Source organism: Nicotiana tomentosiformis, chromosome 7 (assembly GCF_000390325.3).
Source record: "Nicotiana tomentosiformis chromosome 7, ASM39032v3, whole genome shotgun sequence".
Lineage (NCBI taxonomy): Eukaryota > Viridiplantae > Streptophyta > Magnoliopsida > Solanales > Solanaceae > Nicotiana > Nicotiana tomentosiformis.
The window spans coordinates 59,597,150-59,616,839 of NC_090818.1; the positions used below are offsets into that span (position 1 = coordinate 59,597,150).

The 19,690-nt window shown below is 37.0% G+C and overlaps 2 protein-coding genes across 2 annotated transcripts in view; both read right to left on the reverse strand.

Moving 5' to 3' along the window:
* The window catches only part of LOC104120579 (ras-related protein RABD1-like), a 142,611-nt gene that overhangs the window by 31,986 nt on the left and 90,935 nt on the right, over positions 1-19,690 (reverse strand). The window lies entirely within an intron of this gene.
* Positions 322-3,962, reverse strand: LOC104120578 (cytochrome c). Its single transcript, XM_009632371.4, has 3 exons — positions 3,692-3,962; positions 2,042-2,175; positions 322-680 (listed from the first exon to the last, which is right to left on the reverse strand). The coding sequence occupies exons 1-3, from the start codon at positions 3,801-3,803 to the stop codon at positions 588-590; spliced, it is 339 nt and encodes a 112-aa protein (XP_009630666.1). The 5' UTR covers positions 3,804-3,962; the 3' UTR covers positions 322-587.

Below are 19,690 nucleotides of genomic sequence, written 5' to 3' on the forward strand. Positions count from 1 at the left end.
GAAATGATATTAACTCAATATGAGCAAGACCATGTTTCGCAAAAGGGTCCAGATATTCAGACACATGTCTTCAACACTCAGGGGAAGACCCAGCAAATTCATCGCCAATAACCCAGAATGGTCAAAATGTCCTTTTTTTTCCTTTTTGGGTGATAAGAACCCAGAAGGGCGATTCTAATGAAGAGAAAAAAGAAAAACAAACAACAATGGTGATCCAGAAACTCAATTTATTTTTCCTTTTTCTAAGTAAAAGGGTGACTCAATTCAATTAACAGAAAAAAAAAATTCAATTAACAAAAACTCGAGGACTAAACAACTCACTAGAGAAGAATGCAGTCTTTCATTTGATGCTAAGGCACCTGTAAGCACATAAATGTTTGGAAGACAGTAACTGTTATATTCTTGACAAAATTCCTCATTACCAGCTTAGCTCAACCAGAGAGATGGCTTAAAGATCCGTGTGGACTCATTTATTGGAGAAATAACAAGACTGTAAGAAAGAGTTGAACTATAGCTGGCACCAATGACCAAACTATTCCCTAGGCCACTACCAAAAAGTATTATCATGCTTCTGTAGAGGAAAGTTTTCATGCAGTCGCTTCCTTGAGATAAGCTATTAAATCTGCGCGCTCCTGTGGCTTCTTCAACCCAGGGAAAACCATTTTTGTTCCAGGGATGTACTGCAAAGAAAGGATTCCAAGTCATTCAGCTTCTAACAAGCATCCATACACATATATACCTCAAGAAAAGATTCCTAGCACATCCAATTCAAGCTCTGAGTTGTACGAGATGAAAATATAAGAACAAGCCACGATGCATGTCAATGTACAGTATGATGCAAGAGCATGTTGATGATGATGATCATCATGATCCACACAGAACTTGGAGATACGAGAAAGAACTGCAACCAAGTTGTTCTTAGCATCTGCATTCACGTCAGTCATCCCTTACCGTAGTACTGAGCTTTTTAGTATCTTAATATCTCCGTGTCCTTTAACAGAAAGATCTTCTCATCCCTCGTATCCTGTCCCAGAAACCTACTGCTCAATTTTAGATGGTTTTCTAGATGAATAGGTGGGTTCAATTACCAAGTGGCTAGTACACAGCACTCTGAGTCTCTGACAAGTTAAGCCATTTAAATTGAGAATCTCTCCTCTTTTAGGCATGCATTTCAAGCTATTTAAACCTGAAAAGTTCAGTGGAATTTATTGCAGCTTCACACAACTTACACACAAGATGTTATCCCAAAAGCACTCAACTCCGAGGTGCAAAGACCTCTTCAATTCCAACTTTCAACAGTCCTATGCATAAACTTAGTGAACGAAGGGCACAAAATTGCAATATGTTTTCTAGGTTTGCTGCTAAACCTATGTTTGATTCCCTCAATGGTCATACTCTCCTCTTCTCCCACCATTTACATACATTTTATCAGTCAGTCATCTCTGAGGCACAAAAGTAGTTTGCTTTTTCGTATCTTGATACCTCATGTCCTCTAATATCTTACTCTCTTATTCTCCACCAGTTTCACACATTATTTCAGTCAGTCATCTCTGAGGTTCAATTGTTGCAGTAGCCAGCTCTTTTATATCTTGATATCCAAGTGTCCTTAAATTATTTATCAACTCAAGTAGGAAAACCATCCACTTAACAGTTTTGACTGATTTTGACTGATTTAAATAATAAAATTCCTGCTTTCAAATGATCAACAGCCCCCCTCCCCCGGCATCAGAGAGTGCATAGGAGAGACTCACAGCAGTTGGACCTGAATTAACACCTCCTAACTATTTCTTTTAAGTAACTAATACCTCTTAACTTTTTCTTTCAAGTAACTAATACCTCCTAACTGTGGCCAACAAATAAAAGAGACACAGGACTTCAGGGGAAACAGAGAAAAAAAGAGAGAAGGATCACGTTGACGTATATAGTTAAATTCCGCTAGAAGCAATTTTTTTTCAAGGAGCTCTTAACACTCAGTATTTGTGAAGAACTGAAGTCATTCAAAACGGATATATCTCGCAAAGCAAACACAAATTATTCTGACCTTCTTAGGGTTGAGCAAGTAGTCATATAGTGTATTCTCTCCCCATGTCACAGCCATGTTCTTGTTAGCAGCAGAGTAAGAGTAACCTGGAGTTGTACCAGACTGCCTCCCAAATAGCCCATTCAAGTTAGGACCTGCAAATTTAGGATGTATAAGAGAAGCACCCTTGCTATATAAAGTAGACAAGCTGTAACCTCCTCTAATTAACTATATGCACAAGAAAAGGATACTGTACAAATCATAGGCATCATTGCAAATCCAAGTATTTCAGAGAAGCAAATCCAAAAAAACCTAATTAATAATTAGAAGTAGACATGGTGAGATGCCCCAGGCATATCGTAAAGAAGCATAAAATCTACTATTGATTAGGATCTTTTCTTTTTGGTTGTGATTAAGATTTAGTTCACGGAGAGTTTTTTGTCTTGCTAGAGATTTGTATGTCCTGAAATTGGCTAGTTTTACATTGGCTGCCAGCCTACCGCAATCCTTTTCCTTTATTCGCGGGAGCGGATCTACATGGAAGGGTACGAGTTTGCGTGAACCCATGCACCCCTCCCTAGATCGTGCATATTACTGGTAATATTTCCAGGAAACATACTAAAAATATATGGCAGAACCCAAGTTCAATAGAGCACATTGGTGCGCTGGTGGTTGCGTGCAGCACTGCAAGCAAGGTCAAGGGTTGGAATCCCTGCCCTTGTCTTTCAATTGGAATCCTTTTTTTTCTGTTTCTTTTGTTTCTGTTTCTTTATTTCCCCTTTCCTTCTTTCTTTTTTGCTTCATTCTTTGACTTATCTATTCCCGTTTTTCTGTTTTCTTTTTGTCTTCTTTTTCGTTCTTTTCTTTTTTTGTTCATTGTTGGAGTTTCAAAATTTATAAAAATGGAAACACCCATCTCCGCCAAACCCTTCTTTCTGTCGGAGTCTTCAGCAATGCGTTTACCATTCTTCTCTTGAATAGTTATTCAGATTTTAGTTTGCTATATAGAGTTAAGGTATTTTTTGTCCAGTATCAGAATAGCTATTCAGATTTTTACTCGTCAAGTTGTTGTCATGGAAAAACTTTATACCATCAAACCAAACGTCAGGAGTGTCTCCTTAAATCCTGGATACGCCTCTATTTATTCGGGTTCGGGACCGGCAACGTGAGCAAGCTCATACATGCCAGTGAGTATGTATATAGCCAGCCCCAACTTATTTGGAAAACTGAGACATGTTGTCATTGTAGAGATTTGCATGTCAATAGAAAATGTAGAGATTCTTGATAACCTAAATCTTCATGATTGATCAATTGAGGTCTAAATAGAGAAACATAAATACTGATGATTCATATAGTCAAAAAGCAATTTGAGGCTGCTCTGAAACCCAAGCACTATCTCACACGGGAGACCTGGAAATTCACAAACGGGCCTCCAACTACCGCATATTTGCCCAGAGAGGAATCTTTATTTTAATTGTCATAAAAGAAAGATTATGATTACTGCAAACATTCACGCCAACCTTGAACACGTTTCTTTTAATAAACAAAAAAAGCAGCATAACGCACACATTAATCTGCAGATCATATTCACGTCTCAAATCATTGTAGCAGTGGCATAAACCAATTGAAAATCGTCATAATTTTATACTCCATGAAATAGGGAAAATTTACCTTGTTTGTGACCAGAACCTTTTTCGACAGTGTGACATTGAGCGCATTTGGTCTTGAATATCTTTTCTCCGGCTTTAGGATTGCCTGCTGGAGCTTGTTCGAAAGTTGCCATTTTCTTAAACACACACAGTGAACGACGCGATTCTCAGTTTAGGTGTATTATTATTATTATTATTATTATGAGATTTTTCACTGAAAGAATGTTTTTAGGCAATTGAAATTGCAAATAAGGAACGTGTCTTTTGGATGACGGCACGCTTTCCTGACCCAGTTTCTATTATGAATCCGCCCTCTTCGCCTTTTTTTAGCGGGGATGTTAAATATCCCCGTTTGACCATAGAAATAAGGGTGGTAAGTGGACCGGTCTCGGGCCTAAATCGGTCGGTTCAAACGGTACCGGTTCCAAATTAAACGGGTAAAACGGTCCCGGGCTAAACGGTTTTTTTGTAGGGATCGGTCCGGGACTGGGACCTGGACCTGGACCGTTTGGTCCCGGACTAAACGGTCCCGGCCCGCGGGCAAAATGGACTAAGTGGGCCCAACGAATTTTTTTTTAAAAAAAAATAATTAAATAGATATTAGAGACAAAAGAATGTTAAAAAATTATCTAAAGCAATGCTTTATAAATTTTATTATAGAATTGTGACCTAAATTTTATTTATTATATATATACCCTATACTATATAAACATCTTATATCGAATATAACTTTTATATATATATATATATATATATATATATATATATATATATATATATATATATATACGTAAATCTTATATACTCCCTCCGTTTTAATTTATGTGAACTTGTTTGACTGGGCACGTAATTTAAGAAAAATTGAAGATTTTTAGAATTTGTGGTCCTAAACAAGTCAAAAAGGGCCCCAGAGTATTTCTGTGGTTATAAAAGCTTCTCATTAAAGGTAGAATTGTAAGTTTAAGATAAATTGTTTTCAAATTTAGAAAGTGGTCATTCTTTTTAGAACGGACCAAAAAGGAAATAGGTGTATATATAGCTTATCGAATATAGCTTATATATATATATATATATATATATATATATATATATATATATATATATATATATATATATATATTATACATTTAGTATATATACTATACTATACTATATATACATCTTATATATAGTATATAAGATGTATATATAGCTTATCGAATATAGCTTATATATATATATATATATATATATATATATACTATATATATATATATATACTTTTTAGTAGTAACATGAAAGGACCAAAGTATGGTACTTCTTAGCTGGTATAAATATGGAATGATAGAAGATCAAGTTTTAGCTCAACTCAGATTACAGTTTCAACTAAAACTGAGTTGAGCTAAAACTTGATCTTCTATCATTCCATATTTATACTAGCTAAAAAGTACCATACTTTGGTCATTTCATGTTACTACTAAAAAGTATATATATATATATATATATATATAGCTTATATACTATACACTTAGTATATATATACTTTTTAGTAGTAACATGAAATGACCAAAGTATGGTACTTTTTAGCTAGTATAAATATGGAATGATATAGATCAAGTTTTAGCTTAACTTAGTTTTAGTTGAAACTGTAATCTGAGTTGAGCTAAAACTTGATCTTCTATCATTCCATATTTATACCAGCTAAGAAGTACCATACTTTGTATATATATATATATTACACTTAGTAACAATAAAGTAAGCAATAGTAGCAATTATAGAAGAAAATTAGAGAGAGATTGTGATAGATTGATGATTTTATAAGAAAAATGAAAGAATGAAGGGGTATTTATAATTGAAAATAGGGAAAAAAATATAATTATAAAAAGTTTGGGGTTAAAACAAAGTTGGGGGAGGTTAAACGGCTATTTTTGACAGCCCAACAACTATATTTTTTAAATTTATTTTTTAAATATAGCCGTTGGGACCGTTTGGCCCGCTAAAAGACCGGTCCCCGTCCCTGACGGGCTAAATGGTCCCGGGCCTGGCGGGCCCAAAGCATAGGACCGGCCTGCGAGACCGGCCCAGACCCACTAAATCCGGGCCAACGTTCCTGGCCCGTTTAGCCCGCAGTCCCTAGCCGGTCCCGGGCCTGGACCGGCCCACTTACCACCCTTACATAGAAAAGTTGTTCATAAATTTTCCTAAAAAGAATTTTCTCGAAAAGATGTTTTCTTTTCCTTTTACTTTTTTGATATCGGAGAAGTCAAACTTTTGACTCGACTGTTGGTGCATAACCTTGAGACTCTGATTCATTTTAAGCTTTTTAACCTATATTAGTGGAAAATAGACTCGCCACATAAATTGATACTACAGTGACACGTATCATGTGAATTAAAACGACGAAGAAGAATAATGTGTACAGAAGATGTAAGCAACACCTAAAGGATCACTTGTACATATAGCATACCAGTTGGTCTCAAGGTTGAATTCAAGAAAATAGTTACATGGTTGATAGTTAATGTTATTAATAACTACATATATAGAAAGGTCATTAATAGTTACAAATATAAAAAGAATTAGTCAAATCTCCGATTACATGCAATTTACTATTATTGCCTCAATCGCTGCAAATCACTCACATAACGGGTAATTAATGCAATAAATGATAGTAACGGGCATGAGCTAAATAAGGCAAAGAGTTACAAGAAATAGTATTATTTAAAACCTACTTCCCATATCTTGTATCCCATCGAAAATTTTGCCAAGTTATACTGTCAATTACCAAAATTTTTACTGTTCTCTATATTGGAAGAATTATTCTTTTCTACTGGAAGAAAACGACAATCATCAATAAGATTTCTGTTTCTTTATTCTCTTAGTTTAATTCCTTATTATTGTTATTCCCTTTTCATATCAAGTATATTTGAAAAAGTGGAATAAATTGGTTGTTAGAAACCCGAATTTTTCGATTTATTTGTATTGACTTCAAATACTATATTTTGGGTTAAACAAATTACTTCCGCTACTGGAAAACTAACAATTATTTCACTTTTTATTTATATATTTTATGTTTAACAACAAAATTATGTGTGGAACTGATCAAATTACTTAGCAGGGGAATGGACAAGGGGGATCTCCTCCGCACAATCCACCCACACATTCTCCACAATGCTCGCATGACAATTCACCCGTCAGATCTGTTAGTCGCAACATTGAGCAACGAAATATGAAGAACAATTAGGTTTGCAGGATGATTTGAAGCAATTCATCACTCAGCAGATTGGTGAAGCTTTACGAGCCTTGACAATTAGTGTGCCAAAGATAGTTCCAGTTCCACCATCAGAAAATACAGCTACAGAAAATCCCAATTCGGGGCTTGAAAATTCAAGAAATAAAGAAACCAAAAAATGATGAGAACAAAAAGATAATACACACGATACAAAAAATAACTCACAGTAGGTCTTTACTTTCCAGCCAAACTTTTTGGAAAGAATTTTTAAGTTCTCTAATCTATGGGGGCAGAAGATAGCATCAACTCCACCTATTCACGGAAATTAGGAATTTCACCAAACACTTCCATGATTATTATAAAAGAACTATATGGAATAATTAGATTTTCGAGCAAGAAGAAAAGAAATTAGTAGGTTTTATATAAACGAAACTTATGTGCGAAGTTCCATTTCTCAGGAAAAGACATGTTTTCTTCTCCCACCAACTAGCGAGTTGGAACAACCATGAATCTACTATACCATCCTCTATCGTGGTCATCCTCGCATCTAACCACAACCCGCTTACTTCTTGTCATAAGTGTAAATACACCAGTACAGAAGATTTTAGGGGAGTAAAGGTGGCTGAGGTAATGAAAGGTAAAGGGAGCAGAAACTAAACTTAATAAGCAATGAAGAAACGATACTGATGTCTAAATTATCAAACCTATTTGTCCGATACATACATTGAAATATCGATAAAATTCAATGACTACTAGATCAATTGCTGGTTTGAACTCGAGGGTAAAAGAATAGGTGTAGATGAACGAATAACCCTCACGATGAGTGGTTATCCAGTCATCATTACCAGGAGCTATGATTGGAAAAGTAGATTTCCAATGGCATTCTCTGCGAACAGGGGGAAGATGACCAGGAGCAATAAGGGATAAATAAAGGTCAACATGTTTATTACGACCGTCTTTTGTATTTCCCTCTTTATTCCATATAGCACAATCAGAAGCAAAAGAAAAGTCTTGGGAAATAATTTCAAAAATCAAAGGATCGGGCAAGGGTTTGTTGGAATCCCTTATCTTACTTTGGGAAGAAGATTTAGGAGTAGAGACACTCTAGCCTTATAAAATGAGACAGATTTCGAAGAACTTCCTTTAGAGAGAGTATTTCTAGTTGCCATAGAGCCTAGGCTACGAAGACTACCGCTTCTCCTTCGACTCCTAACCAGAGCTATTGTAGAAAAAAGGTCATCAACTAAGATAGTACGGTGATGAGGAGCAATAAATGCAATAGAGATTAAAGATTTGGAAGCCATGAAGAAGCTGAAAGCAGGAATGGAGATTTCTGGAGAGAGTTTAAAGAAGAAGGCATAGACGAAAAAGAGCAAAAGAAATTTTTAAGAGCCAGTGGTCCCGTATTTATAAGAAAAATACGCCATCATGAACCGTTATCATGAAACTATCACATCAGATCCGTCTGTACCTAAAAAATCGCTGCAAACTTCAAAGCCAATTATAGTAAGACACGTGTCTCGAGCATTAAATGGAAAAGACGCAGGTCTCTTCGCTTCTGCAGCACGTCATAATGATCTCGGGAAGAGGCACCAAAATATTTTAATCATAAATAAACTCTCCAGTTTTTGCATATTTAGTTGAGAATTCAGAAAGTGGGGGGACTATCTGTATTATTGAAAAATAAACTCGCCACATGGACTAATGCTACAATGACAAGTGTCACGAGAGTTAAAATGACAAAGAAGAATGATGTGTACAGAAGATATGAGCAACACCCACGGGATCACTTGTGCATATACCGTAACTATTGGTCTCAAGGTTAAATATAAGAAAATAGTTTTGGGGTTGATAATTAATGTCATTAATAGCCACATATATGGAAAGGTCATTAATAGCCACATATATGGAAAGGTCATTAATAATCACGAATAAGGAAAGAATCAGTTAAGTCTCTGATTACAGGCAATTTGCGATTATTGGATCAATCATTACAAATCACTCACGTAACGGACAATTAATGCAACAAATGGCAGTAAGGGGCAGGAGCTAAATAAGGCAAATTGTTACAAGAAATAGTATTATTTAACCCCCCCTTCCCATATCTTGTATCCCATTGAAAATTCTGCTAAGTTATACTGTTAATTACCAAAATTCTTATTGTTTTCTACTATTGGAAGAATTATTCTTTCCTACTGGAAAAAAGCGACAATCATCAATAAGATTTTTACTTCTTTATTCTCTTAGTTTCATTCCTTATTATTGTTAATTCCTTTGGAGTAAATTAGTAGTTAAAAATTTGAATTATTATATTTATTTGCTTTGATTTCAAACACTAATTTTTGGGTTAAACACCCTCCCCCCAAAATATAGGTGTGGGAATTCGTTTAAGACGACTTGGGGTTGGTTCACAATTTTTTTGAAGGTATTGTTAAGCTTTAATATGAATTCAGATTTAATTATTCTTATTTCGAAAGTCTAAAGTTCTTGATACGACATTACAAAAGAAGAACGAAATGAAGTGTGAGGCCGAATACATAAAAAGAATCGAGACGATCCAGATGACGTTCAAAAGAAGAAAAATTAAATTACAATTAGCGAAAAAAGAAGCAAGGCTATTGCAGGGGCGCTCAACCCTAAAGACACTAAAGCAGTGGCTTTAGGCTCCAAAATAATTAAGTCCTCAAAATACTCATATATTATATATAATGTACACAATTATGTACCTTTTATTTTATTTTTGCTAAAACGACGAACTTTTATTGAAAGCTGAAAATTAAGGTGAGTTATTACAACGTGTGACTAATCTTAATGATTCAATCCCTAATAAGTCTTTGCAAAATATTAATGTCATGTTCCAAAATCCCACCAAAGGCTGTGATGACGCCTAACCCTCTCACTAGGCAAGCCACCACTCACATCAGCTATATAATTCAATTAGTAAGCCATTAACTGATTCATAATTTAAATAGCAAAGCATAATATGATATAACTCAAATGTCAAATGTCTCATAAACTCTTCCAAAATACGAATGTCACAACTAGTAACAAGCATCTAACAAGAGTACAAGATCTCAACTTAATACAAGGTCTGTCCCGAAAATGACAAAGATACAAAGACAAATATAAAGAGTTAGGAAGGAGGACTCCATGTGCTATGGATCATATCAAGCAAGCAGTTCACCACGAAGTCTCCTAATAGCACTCCTACTCTGTTGGGTGCTCAATAAGTATCAAGTCTAGCCTCAAATAAGTAGTAGCCATAGGTCAATAGTCGTACCTATAACAACTCAATAATCATAAGAGCCATAAACAACATATGAAATAAAGTATGATGTCATCAATTAAATCCACCAGTAGAAACAAATAAAGTTGATACGTAAACATTCTTTTCAAACAGGAGATAACACACAATATCAAATATCTCAAATCTTTCATAATCACGAAATGAGTCAATCAATAGTCATACAAAATAAAAGAGCCACCGCATATATCTAGGCTACCAATGCATAGTCACAATCAAATAACAATTCTCACCGTACAATTCCATATATCCGATACTGATAGAGTTAATACCAATCTAAGTATCTATGCTCACAAAGCCCAAATTAATATGGGTAATCACCTGAATCCGAAGGGATGGTACCAAATACAAGCACCATTGCAGCGTGCAAACCGACCCTTATTTACTAGCATTGCGACGTGCAACCCGATCCACACAATATCATCAATAATAAATATCTTATCATAATGCCCGTGGTAAAAACAATTCTCATCTTTTCATAATATTCAACTCTCCAACTCACAAATATATGTAAGAGGCAATATAATTAAAAGCACCGGATCATAATAATAGAAATGCGAATATAAGCCCATATGGCTAAAAGATGGCTATGATTAATCATGTAATTCAATTCATCACAACAATTCAACAAGCAATTTCATATTTAGCAGTTTTTTATAACATTTAACATAATAGATTAAGTCATGTAATCACCAAATCATGAATCAATAAGGCAAGCATATGAATACGGCTTGACAAAGAAGCTCAATATGGCAAAATCATCATTTATGCCCAATTTTAACAAGTTATAACCTTAAGCATGCTTCTAACCCACAATCACAAATCATCACGTAGTCATACGAATCAATGAAATATGAATAATAAGTTCACCTAGTCCAAACAAGGCAAAATCATAAGCCATCCTTCACCGGATATGGTCATAACCTAGCTATGCATATACGCTCGTCACCTTGCATATACGTGGCTCCTAAATTGAGCAACAAGTAGCAAATAGCTAAGCTACGGGGAGAATTCTCACTTACAATGATAGACAAGAGACTTACTTCCACTCTGTAGTCTTCAACTTTCCAAATTAGCTTTCCCTCTCAAATCAATATCAAAACGACTCAAATCTAGTCAAATACAACTCAATAACGTCAAACAAACATATAGGAATCAATTCCAAATAATAAAGTTTCAAGCTTTAATCAAATCCTCAAAAGTAAACAAAAATTAACCCGGGATTACATGGTCAAAAATCCGAGTCAAGGAGTAGATCTTGACTACCCATAATTTAACGAGTCCAAATATATAATTAGATTCTAAAACCGAGTCCAAATTGACTCCCAACTTCCCAATTACACCCTCCAAAATTATAGGCAAAGCCCCCAAAATTTCTCTTTAAAATTTCATAAACTAAGTGTACTACTTCATGAAAAAATGAGATAGATAATCAAAATCAAGTAGAAATCACTTACCCTTAAAGTGGCAGTGAAAATCCCTTCTAAAATCGCATATAACCGAGCTCAAAAATTTAAAATTGTGAAAAATGGGCTAAAGCTCGACTTAAAATAATTTGCCAGGCATCTAGCACCTGCTGCCCATATTGTCGCTTCTGTAACAAAATCTTGCATATGGGACCTTTACTTAGACAACCGACCCTTCGCACCAGTGACGCACCTACCATATCTGCGGACCCGCAGGTGCGACCAACCTTCGCCCTGCGACATCGCATCTGTGATACTCCTTGTCATAGATGCGATCACTGCTAAACCATCAACCCTTCATAAATGCGCATCAATTCCTCGCAGGTGCGATATCGCACCTGAGCACCAAAATCTCGTAGGTGCGACACACTTGCACCAACAACACAACCAATTTTAAAATGGTCTGGAGTCATTCTGAAGCACACCCGAGCCCCATCCAACTATACCAAAAATTCCAAATATCTTATCCAAGCTTATTCAAATGCTCAAAACACCACGAATAACATCTGAACTATGAATCAAAGGTCAAATTGCATCTCTTAACTTCTAAACTTTTTAACTTCACCAAATATGTCAGAATCATGCCTAAACATTTCATATCACAACCAAACTTTACACATAAGTTCCATTTAACAAAATGAACCTATTCCAAGTCTCAAAACCCCAATCAAAATCCGATAATATCAAAGTCAACTTCCGGTCAAACGTATGAATTCTCCAAACCTTCAAATTGTTAATTTTCAGCAAATAGATCCAAAACCTTATATGAATCTCCAAATCCAAATCCGAACATACGCCTATGTCCAAAGTTACCATAAGAACCTACAAGAACCGTTAAATTACAAATCCAAGGCCATCTACTCAAAAGTCAAACCTTGGTCAACTCTAGCTACTTAAGTTATCCAAAATGAAGCTAAGTGTTCCAATTACTTCCAAACCTTCCATAAACCAAACCAACCATCCCTGCAAGCCATAAAATTACAAACAACTATATAGGAAATATCAAATAGGGAAACGAGGCTCAAATACAAGGACAACCAGCTGGGTCGTCACATTCTCCCTCTCTTAAACAAACATTCATCGTCGAATGGGTTTAGAATCATACATGGAATGTCAAAAGATGAGTATCTACTCCACATATCATGCTCATTCTCTCAAGTACCTTCCTTGACCGATTTACCTCTCTAGTGAACCTTTATTGATGCAACCTTTTTCGATCTCAACTTTCGAACCTGCTTATCCAATATCTGTTTAAACAAATAGATTTGAGTTTGAGGCAGAAGATATGGTTGAAGCTATTGAAGGATTATAATATCACCATTCTTTATCATCTAGAGAGGGCCAATATGGTAACATACGCCTTGAGTAGAAAGGCAGAGAGCATGGGGAGTTTAGCATTTATTCCAGCTTGGGCGAGGCCTTTGGTTATGGATGTTCAGGATTTGGCCAACATGTTCATGAGACTGGATATATATCAGAGCCTAGCAGAGTCCTTTCTTGTGTTGTGTCTCAATCATCCTTGTTTGAGCACGTTAAGGCTAGTCAGTATGATGATTCCCACTTGATTATCCTTAAGGACACGGTGCACGAGGTTGTGCTAAGGAGGTGACTATTGGTGATGATAGTGTGTTACGCCTTCAGGGTTGGATTTTTGTTCGTAATGTGGATGGGTTGAGAGAGTTGATTCTTGAGGAGGCTTGTAGTTTGCAATATTCTATTCATCGGGTTCTTTGAAGATGTACCGTGATTTGAAGCAACCTTACTAATGGTAGAGGATGAAGAAATTCATTATTGGATATGTTGTTTGGTTAGGTCAAATGTGAACATCATAGACCTGGTGGTTTGCTTCAGAAGATTGACATACCGGAGTGGAAGTGGGAGTGTATCACTATGGACTTTGTGGTAGGTTTGCCATGGACATTTAAGAGATTTGACGTAGTTTGGGTCATTGTGGATAGATTGACCAAGTCTGCACATTTAATTCCAGTTATGACTTCCTACACTTCAGAGCAATTGGCTAAGATCTACACTTGGGAGATTGTTCACTTTCACGGTGTTCCTATTTCTATTATCTTGGACCGCAACACTCAGTTTACTTCGTATTTATTGAGAGCGATGCAGCGTGAATCGGGCATGCTGGTTGAGTTGAGTACTGCATTTCACCCTTAGACAAATGGGCAGTCTAAGTGGACCATTCAAATTTTGGAGGATATGTTGAGAGCATATGTCATAGATTTTGGAGGCTAGTGGGATTAGTTTCTTCCATTAGCGGAGTGAGCATACAACAACGACTACTAGTGGAACATTCAAATGGCTCTGTATGAGGCATTATATGGGAGATGATATCGCTCACCGGTTGGTTGCTTTATCTTGGCGAGGCTAGGCTATTGGGCACAAATTTGGTTCGTGATGCTCTGGAGTAAATAAAATTGATTCAGGAGCGATTTCGTATAGCACAGTCCAGGAAAAAGCATTATGCTGATTGAAGGGCTTATGATGTGGCATTCATAGAGGGTGAGAAGTTTCTTCTCCGAGTTTAGCCTATAAAAGACGTGATGAGATTTGGGAAGAAGCGCAAGTTGAGCCCTCGGTATATTGGTCCTTTTGAGGTATTGGAGAGAGTTGATTTTCCACCTAGCTTATTGGGAGTTCATCCGGTATTTCATGTTTCTATGCTTCAGAAGTACTATGAGGATCCATCACATGTGTTAGATTTCAGTTCGGTGCAGTTGAACAAAGATTTGACTTATGCTGAGGAGTCGATGGCCATTTTGGATAGGTAGGTCCGAAAGCTGAGGTGGAAGAGTATAGAATCAGTGAAGGTTCAGTGGAAAGTCAACCAGTCGAGGAGGCGACTTGGGAGATCGAACATGATATGCGAAGCAAATACGTTTGATTCTAAACTTGTTCGAGGATGAGCGTTTGTTCAAGAGGGGGAAAATGTAACGACCCGGCCAGGTGTTTTGTGTATTTGAGCCTTGTTACCCTATTTTATGCTTCCCATATATTATTTGTTGTTTTGTGACTTGCGGGGATAGTTTGTTTGGTTTCGGCGAAGTTTGGAGTGAATTTGGAACATTTCATGGTTGGAAGCTTAAGTTATAAGAGTTGATTGAAGTTTGACTTTTGTGTAAATGACCTCAGAATGGTATTTTGAGGGTTCCAATAGGTTCACATGGTGATTTTGGACTTAGTCGTATGTCCAAATTTGGATTTGGAGGTTCCTAGGTTGATTTGGTTCTATTTGGCTGGAACTTTGAAGATTTGGAAGGTTTATAGGTTTGACCAAGAGTTAAATTTGAGGCTATCAGGTTCGGATTATCGTTCTGGAAGGTGGAATAGGTTCATTATGTCATTTGGAACTTGTGTGCAAAACTTGAGGTCGTTTCGAGTTTGTTAGACGTGGTTCAACATGAGTTTGGAAGTTTGAAGTTTGATTAGTTCATTAAGCTTGAATTGAGGTGCGATTTGTGATTTTGATGTTATTTTGTGCTATTTGAGACCTCGAGTAGGTACGTGTTATTTTTTGGAACTGGTGGGTTTGATTGGACGGGGTCCCTAGGGACTCAAGTGTGTTTCAGATGGATTCTGGATCATTTTGGAGCTAATTAGCGGTACTAGTCTGGTGGTTTTTCACCTGCAAGGTTTGTTGCGTAGGTACGAGTTCCTAGGTACGGACTAGTGAGCGAAAGTGTGAAGGCTGGTTAGGAAAGGAGAGGTTCGTGAATGCAGAGATGTTTTCGCATCAGCGAAATCGTATGTGCGGAGTGCTGGGCACAGAAGCGGAGCTGGCATGCCTGGGGGAGTTGCACAGAAGCTTGCTCTTTGTCGCAGCAGCGGTATCACAGAAGCGTAGTAATGCTCCACCGATGCGAGAGGTTCGAGGATTAAGTGGAGCTCACAAAAGCAAGACTTCGGTCGCAGATGCGACTTCGTAGAAGCGGAAAATGGGCCGCAGATGTGAGATCACTGGGCAAAATATATTTTGATCGAGGGTTTGATTTCATTTATCATATTTTGAGATCGAGAGCTCGGATTAGAGCGATTTTTGAGGTGATGTTTTTCCACTTGAATTGCGTAAGTGTTCTTACCTTGAATTTGAATATTCTTCATGATTCTATCTTTGATTTTGTCTTTTGGCTGGTGAAATATAAGGGAGAAAATTGGGATTTTTGTAAGAAATTTTGGAGAATGAATATTCTAGATTTGAACCCCGATTTGGAGTCGGATTTGGATGAAACTTGTATACTTAGACTCGTATTCTAATGGGTAGTCGGGATTTGTGACTTTGGTTAAATTTCGTGATGCAGGCGTTGAAGTTTTGCAGTTTGATAAAGACTGGAGCTTTATTACTTAGAATTGATTTCTATAGCCGTGTTTAACATTATTGAGTTATTTTTGACTAGTTTTGAGCCGTTTGGAGATCGATTTGCATGAGAAGGGCTTTTTGGAGTATTGATTCACGCGCTTTGAGGTAAGTAATTTGTCTAAACTTGGTTTGAGGGTAGTTTACCCATTGGCTATGATATTTGAGATAAGTTGGGGTTGACGCACGTGCTAGGTGACATGCGTATGTGTGTACACCGGCGGTTATTCATGACCATGGTAGACTTTAGGCTATTATGTGCCTTGTTTTGCTATCATGCCCCGTTATTTTTGTGTTTTCTTTACTTGTATGACTACTTGAGCTATCATTCATTCTAGAAATCGTGTCTAGGTTATGTGCTTATCTGTTTGAGACATGATAGGGCTATGCGACAGACCTCACCCAAACAATTAGGCTTGGGATATTTGGGGAGGGCGGATGAGGTCTCCATCGCGAATGCGACCTCTTGGTCGTGAACGCAGAAGCTTGGTTGGGGAGATGACTTCGTTAACGCGGTGCAGAACTCGTGAATGCGAAGGCCAATTGGCCTGTGAACTTATCGAACGTGGCAGGTGCTCCACGAATGCGAAGAGCACCTGACTCCCAGTTATATAAAAAAACTGAAATCGGTATTGCACTATCTTTCACCATTTTTTAGACCTAGAGCACGAATTGGAGAGATTTTTGAAGAGATTTTCATCACAACTTCATTGGTTAGTGCTTTTTCAACTAGTTTTGATGTATTTCCATAAACACCCATTGATTTTTGTCCTTAAATTTAGTAGCTTAAAAGTAGAAATTAGAGGTTTTGGGTAAAATTTAGGAATTTGGTTTAATTGCAATTTAGACCTCGAATTGAGGTCAGATTTTGAAACAAATCACATATTCTGCTCGGGTGTGAATGGATAATCGGGATTTGGTCTGATCTCGAATTTCAACCAAGCGAGCCCGGGGTTGGCGTTTGTTGACCTTTTCAATTTCATTAAAGATTGAACCTGTTTTACTCGTGGGTAGTTTCTAAAGCTTGTTTCGAATTATTTGAACTATATTTGGCTAGATTCGATTGGTTTGGAGTCTTGTTCTAAAGGAAAAGTCATGGTTGATTATTGATTTGACTCTGGAAAGAGGTAGTATCGTGGTTAACTTTGACTTGAGGAAATTAAGACTTATTTGGTCTATTTGGTACGTGAATTATGTGTGGGGACGACGTATATGCAAGGAGACAAGTGTATATGTGCTATCATGGGTTAAAGCATGCAGGTGCAATTTTCCTTATTTGTACCATGTTGTTTCATTTAATATGCCTTCCATGCCTTAGATAGATAGTTTATTCTTTGACTATTCGCTTTCGGGCTTATTGCTTATGTTGAAATTGTTGTGATGTTGAAAGTTGAGTTTGCTTATTCTAACACTATTGTTGAGATTGAAATTTATTTTCCACCTTGCTTGATATTTGTGTTGTTGTTGTTGCATGGTGAGGAAGAGTGAAGAGCACGAAGGGTGTTGCCGTGCCTCATTTGCATATTGATATCATTGATTGAGTGAATGTGAGGATAAAAGTATGAAGGGTGATACCGTGCACATTTTTATTAATCATAAGAGGTTAAAGCACGAAGGGTGATGCCGTATAGAGCCAATAAGACCTTCTGTGACGTGCAACCCGATCCATAATAATAATAAAGCCAATAGACTTGCTGCAGCGTGCAGTCCGATCCATAATAATAATAAATCTAATAGGCCTGCCGCTGTGTGCATCTCGATCCATAATAATAATAATAATAATAATAATAATAATAATAATAATAATAATAATAATAATAATAATAATAATAATAATAATAATAATAGTAATAAAGCCAATATGGCCTGCTGCGACATGTATCCCGATCCATAATAACTCTCACAACATGGCTCTCAGGCCCACCACAATCATCAATCTCGCAAGTCTCATGGGCTCACAATCTCGTACCATTCAACCCACACAATGATAACATGTGATGTAACAATGAATTATGAACAGAGGCTGAGATATGATATGCAAATAAAGAATCATGACTGAGTATATAATTACAGTTTGAGCAGATAACTCAAAACAACAGAAATAACCTCATTATGTCTCAACTGAATAAGCACATAGCATAAACATGATTTCTAACATTATTCATAACTCATATAATCAAAAAGTAGGGAGAACATGGATGTAACAAGAATAACAGCAAAACAAGTCCGGTCACACTCTAATAGTCAACTAGAATCATGATTTCCCCGGTGCATGCCCACACGCTCCTCACTTAGCATGTGCGTCACCTTAATATATCTCTTATAACATTGTTCTTAGGGTTAAATACCCTCAAATCCAACTTTTGAGATATCACTTACCTCGAACGAGCCAAATCCAATATCGAGCAAGCAAAACAATACTCCAGAGATGCCATCCCGCGCGTATTAACCTTACGACTCAAAACTGGCCAACGGCAACTCAAAAACATCAAATAATGCTTAAGGAAACAATCCCAAATGATAAAGGTTGAATCTTTAATCAAAAGTCCCAAGTCAACCAAAAACTCATACCCGAGCACGCACCTCAGAACCCGACAAAAATTACAAAATTCGACAACCCATTCAATTACGAGTCCAACCATACTAATTTCACTCAAATCCGGCTCCGAAACGATGTTCAAAACTCAAAAAATCACTTTAGGAAAATTTTGACACCCCCTCCCCCCAATTTCTCTTTCAAAATCATCAATCGCCAAAATCGAAGATAGAGTCATGAAATATAATCAAATCTGAGTAGGAAGTGCTAACCCCAATCCATGTGGCTCAAACTACGCGAACGCGTAGAAGCAGGCACGAACGCGAAGAAGACCAGTCCCTAGCGCTACACGAATGCGGTCATACTGTCGCAAACGTGAAGACGAATATACCAGATCCAAGAATCACTTTACGATCGTGGCCCCATCTTCGTGATCGCGAAGGTTAACTGAAACATCAGTAATCAACAATGCTACATGCGGCGAAAATATCCAAAACACGTCGGAAACTCACCCAAGTCTCTCGGCACCCCGTCCGAGCATAACAACAAGTTCCAAAAAATAATACAGACTTACTCGTGATCTCAAATCACATATAACAATATCAAAACAGCGAATCATGCCTCAATTCAAACTTGAAGAACTTTTGAATTTTCAACTTCCAAAACTCGTGCTGAACCATATCAAATCAGCCCGGAATGACCTCAAATTTTACACACAAGTTCTAAATGACATAAAGAAGATATTCCAACTCCCAGAGCAACAATTCGATCCCGATATCATCAAAGTCAACTCTCGGTCTAACCTATGAGCTTTCCAAACCTTCAAATTTCTAACTTTTGCCAATTCGTACCGAAAACTTCTAGAAATATCCAAATGCAAATCTGGGCATATACCCAAGTTCAAAATCACCATCTGACCTAACGGAACCATCCAAACTCCAATCCGAAGTCAAATACACAAAAGTCAATCTTGGTCAACTCTTCCAATTTAAAGCTTCAAACATGAAAATCATTCTTCCAAACTAATTCCAAATCACCTGAAAACCGAAATCGATGATTCACACAATTCATAATACATCATATGAAGCTACTCAAGACTTTAAACAGCTGAACAGAATGCAATTCTCAAAATGATTGGTTG